Here is a 19,068-nt window from a genome sequence, read left to right as displayed (position 1 = left end):
ATCTATGGGGCAGACCTCCCTAGGTGGGCGCAAAGTAACAAAAAGGGGGAGCGCGAAGATGTGAAAAAAAGAAAACAAGAATCAAAAATATGAAAAACACATCTATTGAAACTACATTCTGATACGAGAAAAATAAATAGAGTTAGATAACTGTAGATAAAAGTTAAGTAGGTCTAATAAAACATGCATCTATGATATATCATTAATTTTAAAAGAACAAATTGGTATTAGTGGGCTCTTTTCAAAAAAACATTGGGGGGGCCGATTAAAACTGTTATGAAAACTCAGGTCGCAAATACGTAAAGGCTGAGAAACGCTGTCCTAGGGAAAGTATTGTAATTGCCCAAAAATCTGATTTCGATATTTTAATGAATCTCGATGTTTTAGACCTCCCTGAATTTCTCATATACAAAGTATAGGGAAAGTATTGGGATGCTATAAAAATTATTATTTGAGATTTTGATGAACCTCGACGTTTTAGACCCCCCTGAGTCTGATTTACTTTGTCCAGGGGAAAGTATTGTAATCATCCAAAAATCTGATTTCAAGTTTTTGATGAATCTCGACGTATTAGACCTTCCTGAAGCCAATTTATTTTCTCATAGGGAAAGTATTGGAATCGTCCAAAAATTTAATTTCGAGATTTTAATGAATCTGGACGTTTTAGACCTCCCTGACTTTCTCGTATACAAAGTATAGGGAAAGTATTGAAATGCTATAAAACTTATAGTTTGAGATTTTGATGAATCTCAACGTTTTGGACCTCCCTGTGTCTGATTTACTTTCTCCTAGGGAAAGTATTGTAATTGTCCAAAAATCTGATTTTGAGACTTTAATGAATCTGGACGTTTTAGACCTCCCCAACTTTCTCATATACAAAGTATAGGGAAAGTATTGGGATGCTATAAAAATTATAATTTGAGATTTTGATGAACCTCAACGTTTTAGACCTCCCTGTGTCTGATTTACTTTCTCCAGGGGAAAGTATTGCAATCGTCCAAAAATCTGATTTCAAGTTTTTGATGAATCTCGACGTATTAGACTTTCCTGAAGCCGATTTATTTTCTCATAGGGAAAGTATTGGAATCGTTCAAAAATTAAATTTTGAGATTTTAATGTATCTCGACATTTTAGACCTCCCTGACTTTCTCGTATACAAAGTAAAGGGAAAGTATTGGAATGCTATAAAACTTATAGTTTGAGATTTTGATGAATCTCAACGTTTTGGACCTCCCTGAGTCTGAATTACTTTCTCCAGGGGAAAGTATTGTAATTGTCCAAAAATTTGATTTTGAGACTTTAATGAATCGGGACGTTTTAGACCTCCCCAACTTTCTCATATACACAGTATAGGGAACGTATTGGAATACTATAAAAATTGTATTTTGAGATTTATGAACCTAGATGTTTAAGACCTCCCACAGAATACCAATTAATTTGAATTATGTCTGTGTGTGTGTGTGTGTGTGTAAACATGATAACTTGAGTGCGCTTTCACTCGGTGAACCAAATTTTGCATGCAAGTATTAAGTACAAAATGTAGATTTCTATCAACATTTGATTGGTTTCCACCAACCAGAAGTGGCACTTTTTTATTCATGCAGCTGCAGAGTCTGATTTATTCAACTTTACTTTTATAATAATTGTTCAATATATTATTAATTTGATTTGATCTGTTGTTGATGGTTCTTTAATGTACATAATATAAAAATATAATTATTGTCTTGTGGTTTACTTCTCAAATATCCATCCCCGTTTCTGAGTATATGAGAAAGTCAAGGGGAGACCACTCCTGATTTTTCTATATATACACAAGATATTTTATTTTCATTCCACTGCAACAATTTGGATTATATTATTAAGTCCATTAGATAAAATCCAAATTGAAATCCATTTTAATTGTAGATTGTAATATGACAAACCAGGACAAACGCCAAGGGGGAATGGTCCGTGTACTTTTTGGTATTTAAAATTTCATTTTAGAAGCAAACATGAAAAAACGAAAATGAAAGGAATTTTCAGATTTTTGATTAAAGAATAAAATGAGGAAAAATAAGGTATTTTCTGTGGTAACAAATAGCAGTCATAAACTTAAAATTACACATACTTTTCTGGATTTATTTGTGATTCAAATAATGAAAGTGTTATAGCTCAAAAACAACAAAACCAACGCATTTTCATTGTCTGAAAGCGGAGGTACTTCTTCTTCTGCGCGATTTTTGAAGACATGTGCGAACCTCCCAACGTATTCCTCACAAGACATCGATCAACAGCCTTGAAGTTACACTGCATGGCATCAGCAGAGGATGGACCGTTACGTTGTTTTTCAGAACAGTAAAAGAGTGACACTCCAGGACGAGGACACTGAGTCGCATCTTTCAGGTAAAAATACAAGCTTTGCAGACTTTGCTTCATTGATGTAACAGCTCGTATATGAACATTATTGTTGTTACTTACTGTGAAACAGCCAACATTTGGTGATTTCATTTACTAACAGTAAGTCTGGCAATTTTTAGAGGGCTAGCATTTTGAATGGTTGCTCATTGACTTTACCGCTACTATAGCTAGTAAGCGTTTCGAGTATTAACAGTGCGCAAAACTGTAACACGTTAGTAGAGCGACGTGATTTACAGAAAGTTTTCTTAACATGTGTTACATTTGTCAGTGAGGAACCATTCACACATTTACACACATTCAAAATGCTAGCACTATAAAAATTGCCAGACTTAGTGTTAGTAAATGAAATCACCAAATGTTGGCTGTTTCACAGTAAGTAATAACAATAATGTTCATAAAACAACTGCTACATCAATGAAGCAAAGTTTGTATTTTTACCGGAAAGATGCGACTTCGTTTTTCTGCAGTCATGTCCTCGTCCCAGAGTGTCACTCTTTTACTGTTCTGAAAAACAACGTGATGGTCCATCCTCTGCTGATGCCAGTGTAACTTCAAGGCCGTCGGTCGATGTCTCGTGAGGAGGACGTTGGGAGGTTCGCACGTGTCGTCAAAAATCATGCAGAAGAAGAAGTATTTACGGTTTCAGACAACGAAAATGCGTCTGTTTTGTTGTTTTTGAGCTATTACACTTTCACTATTTGAATCACAAATAAATCCAGAAAAGTGTGTGTAATTTTAACTTTATGCCTGCTATTTGTTATCACAGAATTACAAAATACCTTATTTTCTCTCATTTTATTCTTTAATTAAATATCAAAATCTGAAAATTCCTTTCATTTTCGTTTTTGCTTCTAAAATGAAATTTCAAATACCAAAAAGTACACAGACCGGGAATGAATATAAGACACTGCAAAATATAAAAATTAATCAGAATTGACAACAACTTTTATTTTTATTTTCTATTTTTTTTTTCCTTTTAATACAGAAGGAGACACAGAGTTGAGCATCGAAGAAAAGCCGAGTGCCATGCTGTTCTCATCCTCTGACAGGGAAGCCTCATCGCGGCACAACAGCCCCGTCCATAAGCTGCTTGTCAGACACGACTCATCGGTATGCACTTCATTGCTTCCCAGTTTGTCATACATTTGAAAGGAAAATGAAGAACTGAGCCAAAGGATTCAGTCAGCTTCATCTTTTTATATAATTCTTGCATAGCTGTTTGTTTTTGATGATTTTAAGTTTCTAAAGAAGCGCTGGAGTTTTATCTTTGACTAGTCAGAGACAAGTAATAGAATATTTTAAAAATATTTGATGTCTATTGCCCTGCGTGTCTATCCATTATCCAACCCGCTATATCCTAACTACAGGGTCACGGGGATGCCCTGCATGTAGCCCTCAGCGTCTTTTCTCTGTATCTACATGTGTCTGAACGTCTCTTCATTGGCGCTACCTCTCGCAAGCTTATTCTCATAAACATTAGAACAATCCAGACGAGAACAGGCCATTCAGCCCAACAAAGCTCGCCAGTCCTGTCCACTTAGTTCTTCCAAAATAACATCGTCGAGTTTTGAATTTATAGTTCTTTGTGTAAAGAAAAACCTCCTAAAGTTTGTGTGAAATTTCCCCTTAACAAGTTTCCAACTGTGTCCACGTGCTCTTGATGAACTCATTTTAAAGTCACCGTCTCGATTCACTGGACTAGTTCACGTCATCATTTTAAACGCTTCAATCAGGTCTCCTCTTAAACTGTAAAAGCTCAGCTCTTTTAATCTTTCCTCATAACTCATCCTCTGTAGTCCTCTAATCAGCCTAGTCGCTCTTCTCTGGACCTTTTCTTGTGCTGTTATGTCCTTTTTGTATCCTGGAGACCAAACCTGCACCCAGTACTCCAGATGAGGCCTCACCAGTGTGTTATAAAGACTGAGCAGAACCTCCTGTGACTTGTACTCCACACATCAAGGCGCTATATAACCTGACAGTCTGTTAACCTTCTTAATGACTTCTGCACACGGTCTGACAGTTGATAATGTTGAGTCCACTACAACTCCTAAATCTTTCTCATAAGGCGTACTTTCGATTTTCAGACCTCCAATTGTGTATTCAAGCCTCACATTTTCACTTCCTATGTTGAATTCTTTACATTTACCGACATTAAATTTCATCTGCCTCAAATCAGCCTGTATGCTGTCCAAGTCCCTCTGTGATGACTCCACGAATTCTAAATTATCTGCTAATCCACCTGTCTTGGTATCATCTGCACACTTAACCAGCTTGTTGCTTATATTCCTATCTAAATCATTTCTTTATATTAAAAATAGCAGTGCCCCCTGCACTGCCCCCTGCTGGCCACCACTCTTAACTCTGCCCAATTCTGATGAGGTTTCTCACACCCTCATCACCCTCCGCTTCCTCTGTCTCAGCCAATTCTGCCCCCTTCTACACACAACACCCTGAACTGCCATTTCTTTTAGTTTGATGGCCAACTTCTCATGTGGCGACTTATCAAATGCTTTCTAAAGAATTGTGGTAATGTGTTGAACTGTTTACAATGCACGCTGCTTTTTGCAGAAGTAAATGTCAATAGTATTTTAACAAAAAAATGCATACATTTTGCACATTACGGTCCCAAAGACAGTTTACGAGATAACTCACAGGTTGCGTCTGTCCATAGATATGAGTATTTAGCCGTCAACATGTCAATGTTATGAACTGGGAGTCCCAAAAGCACTTAAGTCCCATAAATACTTCCAACATTGCCAACTAGTTAGACCCCGGATAGACTTGAAAAGTCCCTCGAAGAATTTTTCTAAAATGAAAGATTTATTTTCAACAAATATGCTCTGCAGCACAAGAAGCTCTCTGGAGAACAAAAAGGCAAACAGAGTTCAAATACAGAAATCAAAAATGGGGTGCAGGTTCAAAAATCCACAACCCCAAAAGGTTCCAAGCACAGCAACACACACAAGTTAAACCCTCCACTCCAAAGAGCATGTGTGATGAACCGGCAGGAACTGTGAGAGACCCTCCATATTGAAAGTGTGGAGGGCAGCTCCAGATGGTGATTGGCAGGTGGTCCCGTCTCTTTGGGGATCCACCCACAAAACACAAGCAACATAACATAGCTGTTGGCAACAAAGCAGATACTGAAGAAAAGTAACCTTAACATAGATCAATGGCACAAAAAAGACAAGAAACAAGACTTGGCTGAAACATGTCGGCTAAGAATTAAGCAGAATAAAAAAATAAATAAATAAATAAACTGGCGGATCACTGCATCAATGATATGAATTATTCTGTCTCGCCACTCAGGCAGCCAAATGATTTGTTCCTTTCTGTTGAAAGGTCCCATGATTCTAAGCAGTGGACTAATGGTGAGCTTCTTTTTAAAGTTTAATTCACCTAAAATGGTTTCTGTTATCATTAATAATGCCTTCATTCAGCAGGTCATTTGTAAACTCGACTTCATCAGCTCAGTTGTTCAAGTCCTAAGGCCCCATGTATAAACGGTGTGTGCACACAAAAATGTTGCATACTCCCTTTTCCACGCTCAGATCGCGATGTATAAAACCTAAACTTGGCAAAAAGCCACACACATTTTCACGGTAGCTAAAGTTCTGCGCTCGGTTTTGCAAACTGGCGGCACCTAGTGTCAAAGCAGTGCTACTGATCCTGTATGGTTACTCTTTCTTTTATAGATCCACATCCCTGACGTGGCTTTATAAATATACTGAAATTAAACACATATTGTTTATTGGTTTAATGCATCTGATTGTAATTAACCTGTAACGATATAATGGTCCATGGAATGGTCAAACTACTCCAAATACCATAGCTGCTTTAGCGTTGTTCCTCTCAATGTACCACTCAGACTATTTATCTCACTGTATCTGAGTGTGAAATCTGATCGGAAAGAGAATTATCATTATACAGCATCAAGCACACGCTGCCTCAGGCATGCACACAGTCTATTTGAACTACTCTCATACGGCAAATGCTTTAAAGTCTTTCCTGCACGGACCTCGCGGTTCACAAACAGTTTCATCCCAAGAACTCTAAACGCACTCAATCAGTCCATCAACTGCTACTGGTAGAACTGTTTGTACTTATAAGTACAATCACCCCACTGTAAACTTGCACTACAGTTATAATATTGCACAACCTGATCCACTTTATAAAGCGCGTATTTACATATGATGACGATATCATTTTTAAGATGAAATGCAGCAAAATATTTTTAATTACATCATACAGTTAAAATGTTATCATTATTTAAATAATCTATATTGTTAATAATTGAACATGTGAGGACACGGTGTCGCAGCGCTAGCAAGGAGCTGGCGCCCCATTCACGGATTGTTCCTGCCTCGCGCTGTACTCTTGCTGGGCTGGCGCAACCCTGGAAGGATAGATGGATAGTATAATTAAACACGTACTACGAAGATATTTCAATGTTCCTTAAAAGTTTTGAAGAATCTGTATTCTAAGCTTACAGATGGCTTAACATCTATAACAGAGCTGATTGTGTGGCGATTGGTTACTTGGAGGAAGAAACGGAAGGACAGGAATTGGGAGTTAGTACATTTGAAAGTGACAGTACTGCTGCAATAAATGATTTCATCGAAGGTTGCGCAAGGCGCAGAGAGCATCTTGCATGAAGCAGTCTTTGGACCGGGCTCCAGATCATCACTATCACTATGCTACCATGTTCCCATGTTTAATAACATGCCTTAACTCCTATCATCATGAAAGTGATCTCACGTATGCATCTCAGTATTTTAATTATTCAGAGAGCTCTAATATCATGAATGTAATGGATTTTGTGTCCAGTCGGAGGAAGAGAAAGCCCGTTTAAGAAGCACGTAGTGATTCACATACATAGAGCACATACTGTAGAAGATCTCATACAAAACAAAGCATTTAATCTGCTCCTCAGGAGTCAACTATACGCAGAACATTGAACAAGAAAGGAGTCCATGGCGGGACACCAAGAAGGAAGCCACTTCTGTCAAAAAAGAACATTGCTTAACACCTGAAGTTTGTGAAAGAACACTTGGACACTCCACAACGGTACTGGGAAAATGTTTTGTTGAGTGATGAAACCAAAATTGAACTATTTTGGAGGAACAAGCAGACCTTCATTTGGCGTAAAAAGGGCACTGCATATCAACATCAAAACATCACCCCTACAATAAAGTATGGTGGAGGGAACATCAGGATTTGGGCCTGCTTTGCTGCATCAGGGCCTGGACAGCTTGAGGGGAAAATGAATTCCCAAGTTTATCAACACATTCTCCAGGATAATGTGCGGGTGTCTGTCCATCCACTTAAGCTCAGAAGAGACTGGGTGATGCAACAGGACAATAACCCCAAACATCACAGCAAATCCACAGCACAATGGCTTCAGAAGAACAAATTCCACCTTTTGGAGTGTCCCAGTCAGAGCTCAGATCTCAATCCGATTGAATGACTTGAAGAGAGAGAGCCACTCACAGAAGACAACCAAAGAATATGGAGGAGTTAAGGCTGTCCTGCAGGGAAGAGTGGGCTCAGATTCCCCCCACACGATGTGCAGGTCTGATCTGCAGTTACAGGAAGCGCCTGGTTGAGGTCACTGCTGCCAAAGGAGGGTCAGCCAGTTATTCAATCCCAAGGTTCACTTACTTTTCCCACTACCACTGTGAACATTGAATGTGTTTGTAAAATAAAGACATGAAAGAGTAGGATTTTTTGTGTTATTGGCTTAAGCTCATTGTGTATATCATCAGTAGCTGTGACGTAGATGAAGATCAGATCACTGTTTATGACCAATTTATGCAGTAAACCAGATCATTCCAAAGGGTTCACCTACTTTTTACTTTGACTGTATTTATTGCTTGATTGATTGGATGTGTTATCTGTCCTGGGAGTCTTTATCCTTATTTTTTAGGTTTCTTCTGCTGTATGCATTTGAATTTCCCTCTGGGATTAATAATGTGTATCTAAACTCAACTGATCTATTTGTTCACAGTGTAAAAATATGGAAAGAGCCGCACTGCACTGCCAAAACGCCTAAGCACAGGGGGTGGTCTCTGTAGTGAGGTGATGTCCAAGGCTGTTCGGTCTCCATCACTGACACCCGCTGCGACACTCATTATCTTTTATATTATCAAAATAAAATCAAGTACTCAGCACCAGAGCTGTCAGCATGTAAGAATCAAGTGGGGAGGACAGTGGGACCTAAGTGTTGTTCGTTTTTAAAATGGTAAAGTTTATGTTTTTCAAGTTAATGATCATGTGAATAAGAGGTAGAATTTATTCATTTATGATTTGTGATTTGTTAAAATCATCTCTTGTGGCCTCCCAGTGTCTGTCTCCTTTACACTGTCAGGCTGTATTTCTGTTTCAGCACTAGAGGGAGCCATTGCTATATTAATGAATGAAGTCAAGTCAATCTGAACACAGGCCTGGCCGAATCAAGTGTGGTTTCTGTTTTTTTGTGACACGGTTAACATCACGAGGCTGAAGTGCAGTGGCGCTGCCATTGCTGCTGTTTAGTCACATCGTCCGAGGCCAGAGTTTGACAGATGTAGAGGTGGATGTCAAAAGCACTGTATAAAGCAGGTAGATGTTATGTGAAATGCACTACATAACAGATAAATATATAATATAATATATAAAAGAAAATCTTGAGAAGAGATGAGACTATTGCCAAGAGATTTTTTCAGGTCCCCAACCTCCTCTCAACCATTTCTGTTTAACGGCCCAGGCCTGAGGTCCTCTTATCTCTCATTCATGTGAATGCTTTTGTCAGACATAGTTCCTGCTCTCTCAGCTCTTATAAATTTTTATGTTTTCCTCACTTTATGTTCCCAATAAAAGAAGACGTATTATTTTCAAATCTTATTGAAGAATTTCATCATGAAGGGGTTATCAACAGAACAAATTAGTAGCACCGAGAAATCAAAAAGAATTAACGTGAAAATAGTCGATCGGTTACATGGCAAATGGGTTAAATGCGTATCAATAGACTGTGTTGAAACAGTTGGTGGTGGTGATGAGGAAGATGAAAACATCTACTTACAATATCGCAAAGAATATCTATAACCGTTAACACCGTGCGGTCTTCTAAAGGTCAAATTACTGTTGAGAGAAGGATGTATCATAATGTTATTGAGTTATTTATGTCTGATTGATGGGCTATGCAATAGGACAAGATTACTGGTATTCAAAATTGGTCAAACAGTTCTAACATGTAAAATGGGGGACAAGAAAGGTAATGTAGTACAACTTCAGGGGATAACAATTAGACATCAAAGGAGATCTTGATATGCCATTCATATTAAAACGTTTACAGTTTCTGGTTAGAATAGCTTTTGCAAAGACAATTAACAGATCACAGGGACAAACATTCGAAAAATCTTGGTTTATTTACTATAGAGAAAGAAACGAAATTCACTCACAGGCAGTTATAAGTTCCGTTGTCACGATGTAACTCCAAACACGGAAACAAAATTCAATGCAATATTGACGAAAAATGAATTCCAAATATTGTTTTTACAGTAAAAGTGTATGTTTAAAAAGTATTTGCGTGTTAATTACAAAGCCAAACTGAACGAAATCGTATTAAGCAACGAATAACTCTAACGCAACAGGAAACATAATTTTATTTCAATTTATTACGTTTTACTATTTTTACTACAGTTAATTAGGGTTAGGGTTAGGGTTAACCCTAACCCTAATTATGAATTTCCCCTTGGGATTAATAAAGTATCTATCTATCTATCTATCTATCTATCTATCTATCTATCTATCTATCTATCTATCTATCTATCTATCTACTCTCTGGAATGTAAAATAGTTAGTTCTATTATGAATGTGTAACAATTCCCATGAAACTAACAATCTGTTTAAATTGTACATCCGCTTCCCCATACGCGAGTGGCAGAGCTGCGAAGTAGCTAGCACGTACCGCCCGCCCGGGGGTTACTGAGCGAAGCGAGCAGGGGGCAGAGCCCCTAAGTAGAGTAAAAAGGAAACACACAACAAGTTTGAAAGCATGCACAGTAATGCAACACGCAAGAGTCTGCAGAAGTCATCTTTCCAATCACAAGTTCAAAACACAACTGAAAACAACTGAGAACAAGAAGGCCAGTTGTCCACACGTAGCTGAGTATTTTTTAAAATGTCGCTTTTTGTATGCCTTTGGGCCCTTCGTCCACACAAAACTTTGAGAAATCTCCTTCTAGGGTGAAGATGTTTAGTAAACTCTGTCTACCCTGCTCACATGTAGACAGGTGTGATAGAACCAGGAGTGTCAGCGAGTCCCAAACCCCCAAAACACAAATTCAGTCAGTCAGTCATTGTCCAACCCACTATATCCTAACACAGGGTCACGGGGGTCTACTGGAGCCAGCCAGCACAGGGCACAAGGCAGGAACCCTGGGCAGGATGCCAGCCCACCACAGGGGACATCCACACACCAAGCACACACTAGGGACAATTTAGAATCGCCAATCCGCCTAACCTGCATGTTTTTGGACTGTGGGAGGAAACCCACACAGAACATGCAAACTCCACGCAGGGGAGGACCCGGGAAGGGTCTCCTTACTGCAAGGCAGCAGCGCTACCACTGCACCACCATGCTGCCCCCAAAATCAGTGTTTAAACATTAAAAACATGCTGTACAGCAAATATTAATCAACACAAACATTTGAACAATAGAACATGAGTCTTGAAAACCACCAAAATATCAACATATAAATGATACTCAATTGGTAAACCATAAAGACGGAGATGGTGCAGTATGAAATGACAGTGAATTATGGATTATTAATGAAGTGTTCAACACAAACATTTGTGAAATTTCTTTGCAGAGAATTGAGCTGAAATGACGTTAACATATACTCTTTGACGTGATGTAGTGCATGAGATCCGTACACATACAGGCATGTGAGGTTGCAGAGAGGACCATGATACTAAAGCAGAGGCGAATGCCAATGTCCACTTGTAACACAATTACAAATATTTATAGTTTAGTATAGTGTAGTATTTATTTATTGACAGCAAGTCACAACATACATAGAATAGCATGGGGCCCCCGGGCAACTCCCCGGCATGCCCATGTGTTAAGACGGCCCCGACCTGGAGAAGTGTAGACTAGGCCCTAGTCATCTGGCAGGAAGGGGCGGGTCCAGGAGGGTGGACAGCGGAAGTGATGTCAGTGGTGGAGTGGCTGTCAATCTTCCATTCCGCAGAGGGAGAAAGAGAGAAAGCATTACAATACAGCGCCCTCCCCTGGTTCGACAGGTAATTACCAGCACTAGAGCCCTTTAGCTGTCTCCCAGACGCACGTGTGTGACAATGAAAGAGATACTGTAGATGGTAATGGTATGAAAGAGATGCTGTAGATCGTAAAGGCTCTAGATAATTACTACTGTCATAATACTTTTCTGTATAAGATACTGTGAAACAGACTTTATAGATAGATAGATAGATAGATAGATATGGAAGGCACTATATAACATAGATAGATAGATGTGAAAGGCACTATATAAGTGACAGATAGATAGATATGAAAGGCACTATATGATAGATAGATAGATAGATAGATAGATAGATAGATAGATAGATAGATAGATAGATACTTTATTAATCCCAAGAGGAAATTCACATTATTGTGGTGCAGATTTAAATACAAATGGGCTGATTTGCTATTTCTCAGCCTATACTCAATAACCCATAATGACAAAGTGAAAACATGTTTTCAGAAAAGTTTGCAAATTTTTTAAAAATCAGAAACTGAAATCTCTCATTCCTACAAATTTTCAGACCCTTCATTCACACACACACACACACCAGCTTTGGGGCATTCCTTACCTCTGTTTAGCTAGCAAACGAGAGAACTACTTAACGGATTTCATTTGTGTTTTTTTCTGTAATTTTCTTGAACATTCCGGTTGATTTTGTGACTTCTCTCATCACGCTAAGAATCATGGTTCGCTTGCAGGAGTGATATATTTGCAGAAACCCGAGACAGAGGCTGTGGGCCGAGGGCAGGGGGACGTGTGACATCAAGACACAGGGCCCTCCTCACTGTCCTGTTTCACTATTATGTGGGCAGAGCTGCGGAAGATGGCTAGTATAATACAGTATATAATGGTGTAAAATAAGAGTAGAGACAGAAATAACATACAGTACAATTTCACATAAACCAGCAGATGGGTACAGCACACGGTGCAGGAAAGGTAGTATTAGGTTACTGGGAGTATGGTGACCTCATAGCCTGGGGTAAGAAGCTGTTCCTGAAGCAGGTGGAGTGAATGGCGAGGCTCTGATTGTGTGTCCCAGAAGGCAGAAATGAACATAAGGGAGGATCTGTTTGGCTGTCATTGAAAGTGAAAGGATCAGCATTCCTCAAACTTCTGGTTGAATTGATGGTATGAAGGTTTGGAAGGTAAGCCCCAACGATATCAGAAGCTTTTCAGACAGCTCTTTAGAAGAGTATGTCAGTTTACCAAACCACAACGTGATGCATCCGGTCAGGATGACAGTTCACTAGCTCTTTAATCTCGACAGGAAAGAAAAAATAGATATCTCTTTCACCAGAGATGTTCCAGTCTGGTTTATCAGGGTACAAGCAGAGACACAGCCCTTCCTTCTTTCCCACTCCAAGCTTGGGTCACCACAGATACTAAAACACATCAATCCTTTTCTCTTTAATCGTTATGCTCAACATACCCTGTTACCTTGGTTAGTAACTAATGAGATGACTGTCTGTCCTCATTGATTCAATTACATATCTGATTATGCTTGTTAGTTCTGGCAGACAGTGTGTTATAATCCTGTTTTCTCTCTTGCTTTCAGGATGCAGATGATGCGTTGGATGAAGCCTTTTCCAGGTGAGAGCTCAACCAGCGAATCCAGCCTCCATTACCACCGCCTACTCATACTGTGGCTGTTATCTTTTATAATATTCAAATGAAGTATACACTAAAATGTACTGGAGCAGTCAACGCTATATCATAGATAGATAGATAGATAGATAGATAGATAGATAGATAGATATCAAAGACACTATAACTGATAGATATGAAATCTACGTCGTATATAAAATATAGATAGTGTCAATAAGAGTGGAGAGAAAAATAACATACAGTACAATTTCACATAAACCAGCAGGTGTGTACAGCACACGGTGAAGGAAAGGTAGTATTAGGTTACTGGGAGTTCAGTGACCTTATTTGGTGAGAAGCTGTTCTTAAAGATAGATAGATAGATAGATAGATAGATAGATAGATAGATAGATAGATAGATAGATAGATAGATAGATAATGTGAAATTACTATATGATAGATAGATAGATAGATAGATAATGAAGATGATTTTTCAAGTAATTGGAAGAGGGGGTACGTCCTGCCTCCTCAGATATGCATTGGTCTTCTCTATGTCAAGTTCCTTTTGACTGCCACGCTCTCCTGTCTGACTGGGCAGAAGGTGGAGGCATTGTCTATTCAAGAAGTGCATGTCGAGTCAAGTGTGTTTTCACTTTCTGTGAAGTCTTTAGTATATCACAAGGCTGAGGCACTGTGGAATTGACGTTGCTGCTCATTCACAGCTCCTGCAGCCCGAGTTCAACACATAGAGAGATGGACGTTAAAGTCACATATGCCAACCACGTCTTTCTTAAGCTTCACCAAACTTTCCTTTTTCCTCTTCCTAGTAAATATCATCCCGTCTCTTAGAGCATGTACTACATGGTGACGTCATTCCTGCTGGTGCTGCATGTCTTCTGTGTGTGTGAAACTTGACACAAATACAGAGTTTACTCTTAAAACTTCATTTGTTTGCCAAAAAGGGGTTGGATAGTACTTCAGCTGTTAAGAGGGGTATCTTGCTGTTTTTTAAACTATCAAGGTGTATTTGGGATTTACATCTTGGCTATGTTAGCGGGTGATATGTTTCAGCAGTAGGCCAGTAAGTAAACATTTAGCGGATGTAACAAATAAACACACCAGACATCATGATCTTTTGGGGCAGCCACCCGTATAATGTATCCTGGATGCAAATGTTAAAATTTTTAAAGAGTTGTTGACAAGACTGAGTCCAAAACAGAACTTATCACATATAGTAAAGATGGCAGATTTAAAGGCCCGTTCAGGAAGTGACATCATCTTTAGGGCCGGAACCAGAAGTGATGTCATCTTGGGGGCCTGATCCGGAAGTGGTGTCATTGGGACTGGAAGCGGCATCATCGAGGGTGCCAGAACCTGGTGGGATTTCCCGGGAATGGTCTGCAAGTAACTGAGAAAGACAGTCAGTGCACTCTGCCACCCCCCGGTCGGTGGTGGTATTACAACTACTCAGGCCCTTTAGCTTCACATCTCTTAATAGTAAACTAGGCTGACCCGCCTTTTAAGTCGACCGACTTTTAAGTTGACCACTTCTTAAGGCAATTCAATATGTAGATCAATTTGATATTTTATACAAACTCATTAATTTGGTTATATTGCATTTGAGCGGTATTACTTTAATACTCGTAGTTTCTGTTATTTTTGTGATGAAATTTACATTTTTTTCTAAATTGAGGTCGCCCTTTTGAACCCCCCAGATATTTACTACGCGGCGAGGCATTTGTACTCCATCAACATTAATTATTTCCAGAGACATAATTTTGTCTATTTTTCCAGTGCATCGCACACAAAAGCAAGGGAACGATGGGAGCACCAGAACTCTGCTCACATCATGTCGCCTGCCGCAAGCTGCAAGTAGTAAGTCTGTGATAAGCGGAATACCGCTACGCTTTCCAGTCACGGGACGGAAGGACAATCCCGACCGCTTTTATATAGTAAGAAAGAAGAAGAAGATATCGCACAGTCTGGAGTAGAAAATCATCTTTTACCTGGAAAAACGAAACTACAAATCCCATCGTGCATTGCAAAATGGACAGGGCACGTGTGAAACTCCGCGCCTGCGTAACACTCACGGGACGGAAGGACAATCCCAACTGCTTTTATATAGAAGGATAGTCGATAAGTTTACCCAATAACAAACAAAGAGAAAGATTTCTAGTTAACTCGGGGACATATTTACTCAAGAAGACAAGTATTGATCTTAGGAGGAACCCACCAGTTTAGACAGTGTAGCCCCCCTACCCGGACTGGAGCTCCGAGTGGAATCTTCTTTTTAAAACTTCCAAACCCCTCTCCTCCATGATTTGGTAACATTTTAGTTTAGGTACTGCAAAAATGCATCAGTGCCTTGAGCATGGGAAAGAGCTGCATAAATAAAATATATATTTTTTTATGATTATTATCTGTTACTCATTTACTGTTATTTGTAGTAACTACAGGGGGATGAACTTGATGAGACACAGCATGAAGTTATGGGAAAGAGTAGTAGCAGCTCGGTTAAGAAGTAAGGTGATGATTAGTGAAGCAGCAGAGTGGTTTCTTGGCAGGAATGAGCACCACAGATGTGAAGTTTGCTCTGAGGATGTTGATGGAGAAGTTTAGAGAAGGCCAGAAGGCATTGCATCTTTGTGGACCCGGAGAGAGCATATGACAGAGTGCCTCGAGAGGAGCTGTGGTATTGCATGAGGAAGTCGGGAGTGGCAGAGAAGTACGTAAGAGTGGTACAGGATATGCACGAGGGGAGTGTGACCGTGGTGAGGTCTGCGGTAGGAGTGATGAAGGTGGGATTACATCAGGGATCGGCTCTGAGCCTTTTCTTATTTGCAGTGGTGATGGACAGGTTGACAGATGAGATTAGACAGGAGTCCCCGTGGACTATGATGTTAGTGGATGAAATTGTGATCTGTAGTGAGAGTAGGGAGCAGGTTGAGGAGACCCTGGAGAGGTGAAGATCTGCTCTAGAGAGGAGAGGAATGAAGGTCAATAGGACCAACAAGACAGAATACATGTGTGTAAATGAGAGGGAGGTCAGTGGAATGGTGAGGATGAGAGGAGTAGAGTTGTTGAAGGTGGAGGAGTTTAAATACTTGGGATCAACAGTACAGAGTAATGGGGAGTGTGGAAGAGAAGTGAAGAAGAGAGGGCAGGCAGGGTGGAGTGGGTGGAGAAGAGTGTCAGGAGTGATTTGTGACATACGGGTATCAGCAAGAGTGACAGGGAAGGTCTACTGGATGGTAGTGAGACCAGCTATGTTATATGGGTTGGAGACGGTGGCACAGGAGACAGAGCTGGAGGTGGCAGAGTTAAAGATGGTAAGATTTGCATTGGGTGTGACGAGGGTGGACAGGATTAGAAATGAGGACATTAGAGGGTCAGCTCAGGTTGGATGGTTTGGAGACAAAGTCAGAGAGGCGAGATTGCATTGGTTTAGTATGTGCAGAGGAGAGATGCTGGGTATATTGGGAGAATGGTGCTAAGGATAGAGCTGCCAAGGAAGAGGAGAAGAGGAAGGCCTAAGCGAAGGTTTATGGATGTGGTGGGAGAGGACATGCAGGTGATGGGTGTAACAGAACAAGATGCAGAGGACAGGAAGATATGGAAGAAGATGATCCACTGTGGCAACCCCTAACGGGAGCAGCCGAAAAAAGAAGGGGACTCATTTAATGTTATTTAACAAAACATTAACGTAGACCTCTGTGGGTCTTCATAACGCCTCAGTAAAAAGAGTCCATTCATCTCCGCAATGTGTCCTGCTAACAAAATGTCGGAGGTGGCTTAACTGAGACATATTTCTCTTGATATCACATATTTAGTACAAGACCGGAGTGAGTTTCTTATTAATGAGTCATTTTACACCACGCTGCACTGACATGAATAACCATGAATAACCTCAGAAGGGCCAGAACCGGAAGTGATTTCATCAGTGACAGGTGGGCTTTCTCGTGAACGGTCTGCATTAAAGTGAGAAAAAAGGACAGCGCACTCCACCACACTCTGAAATTACTCTCATTTAGACCCTTTAGCTGCCTCCCATGCACATGTGGGTGACAGTAAGTAGGACGCCCCAGTGCACTGCTTTGCCCGGCCGCCCTATAATGCTGTTAAGATGGCCCTGCATGGCAGAGACCTTTTTTTCACCCTGGCATTAAAGAGTCTCTTTCTGATAATCAGTGTCGAAAAAGTCAAACTCAATCCGCTGTGATTCAATGTTATAAAACAATAAAATGTGAAGAGCCCCCAAATGGGGTGAATATTTTTTTATAGGCACTGAAGGTCAGCGGGTACACAACTGGATTAACTAACTAACATGCACCTCTGGTTACCTCTTTACTTAACAATGGCCGCCTTATTGGTCATTCTTATACCCGCATTATAAAAGGCAGACAGCGGGCGCTTACTTTTTGAGCCTTTTTGCAGAAAGCCATAAAGACAGCAGCAGCCTTTGAAAGGAAAGAGAGAAGAAAGAATTTTGAGCTGAGCGATTCACTCGCGCAGCCTCCAGCTGTCTAATAAGACACAGAACGCTCCTTGCTACCAATTATCAATAATGGCTACACTCTCTTTCATATTAAGAGGGCACAATGGTGGATTTTTTTCTTCACCCTATATAAACTGGAAATATGAAACACAATTTAGCATAAGTGATCTGCCTTAAATGCCAAAGGCAATTTCCTCTCTTTTAAAAGGTAGTTGTTAGGCCTGTAAAAGACCATTTTTAAAATGACCTCTGCACAAAAGCAGGCCTTTTAATGAAAGAACTGACAGGACCCTCCAGTTTTTAATAACTTCTATAACATTTAGAGCACCGTTATGTAAAATGTTGACCGCTGTGTTTACGTGCCACAGCTCTTAAGACCGATCTTTTGAAAATGAGATTAGAAATGTCACTCTTGGTTCTTAATGTTATTAATAATTGGAATCACGCCTTCTGATCCCTCATCGGTTATGAACAAAGTAATGATGGCATTGTAATAATACAAATATAATTGTTTTTACTGCAGTTTGTTGTGGCAAATTTGAGAAAGCCACTGTGTGGAAAGTTAAATTATTTTCTAGTTTTCCTTCATTGCTGGTTCACATTATTTCCACTAAGTTTCTTTACTGCCAATGCCATTTATATTCCTCTTTACAAGAGCAATTTTATCCATGCATACTTTTTATTTGCAGTTATTATAGGGCATAATGGCTCATAATTGAAATTTTGCATTGGCTTTTAAAATATGCTCAATATGAGTGCCACGGCGGAGAGACGGGCATCTCGGCTGGACTATGGCATGAGCTCAGGACAACATGGATGGTGCCAGGGGATAGACAAGCAGAAGCCAAGGGCCAGGAGCAGTTCCATCCCCCAGTGTTGTCACTTGGGGACCTCTCAGTCCTCCTGAGGGTAGGGGGATAGAATATGTTGGTGGGTACGTAGGTGTTTGTTGAAGCCAATCTGTGGGCAAGGAATTGTAGGAGCATGACGGGGATCTGATGTACAATCCTTCCTTGTCTGTGTTCGTCGTTCAGCTGCTAGTGTTCACCATGCCTCACAGGTGGCATCCCCTTTGTGAACATGAAATCTAAACTTGTCCTCCATCCCTTATACATCAGGTGGCAGTAGTCAGCTGGAGGCATCCAAACTTGGACAACTGCGGGTGTTCATGGGAACTGGAATCCAGAAGTGCAGTCCTTTCAGGGTCCCTGGGTTCCTCAAGGGGGCAATGATAGGGGGAGGACTAGCCATTTCTCAAACAACCTGGAAGTGCTCCCCACAAGTCATGCCGGGATACCAGGAGCA

General features: G+C 40.2%; 1 protein-coding gene across 3 annotated transcripts in view; it reads left to right on the top strand.

Annotated features, from left to right (window-relative positions):
• Nucleotides 1–19,068, top strand: part of si:dkey-71h2.2 (low density lipoprotein receptor adapter protein 1) — a 191,705-nt gene that overhangs the window by 120,622 nt on the left and 52,015 nt on the right. For all 3 annotated transcript variants that reach the window (XM_039749477.1, XM_039749474.1, XM_039749475.1), the window contains exons 7-8: nucleotides 3,383–3,507; nucleotides 13,240–13,274. In XM_039749477.1, coding sequence (XP_039605411.1) covers nucleotides 3,383–3,507; nucleotides 13,240–13,274 — 160 coding nt within the window. The remainder of the gene's footprint in view (nucleotides 1–3,382; nucleotides 3,508–13,239; nucleotides 13,275–19,068) is intronic.

Source organism: Polypterus senegalus, chromosome 3 (assembly GCF_016835505.1).
Source record: "Polypterus senegalus isolate Bchr_013 chromosome 3, ASM1683550v1, whole genome shotgun sequence".
Classification (NCBI taxonomy): Eukaryota; Metazoa; Chordata; class Cladistia; order Polypteriformes; family Polypteridae; genus Polypterus; species Polypterus senegalus.
This window is presented reverse-complemented; position numbering and strand designations above follow the sequence as displayed.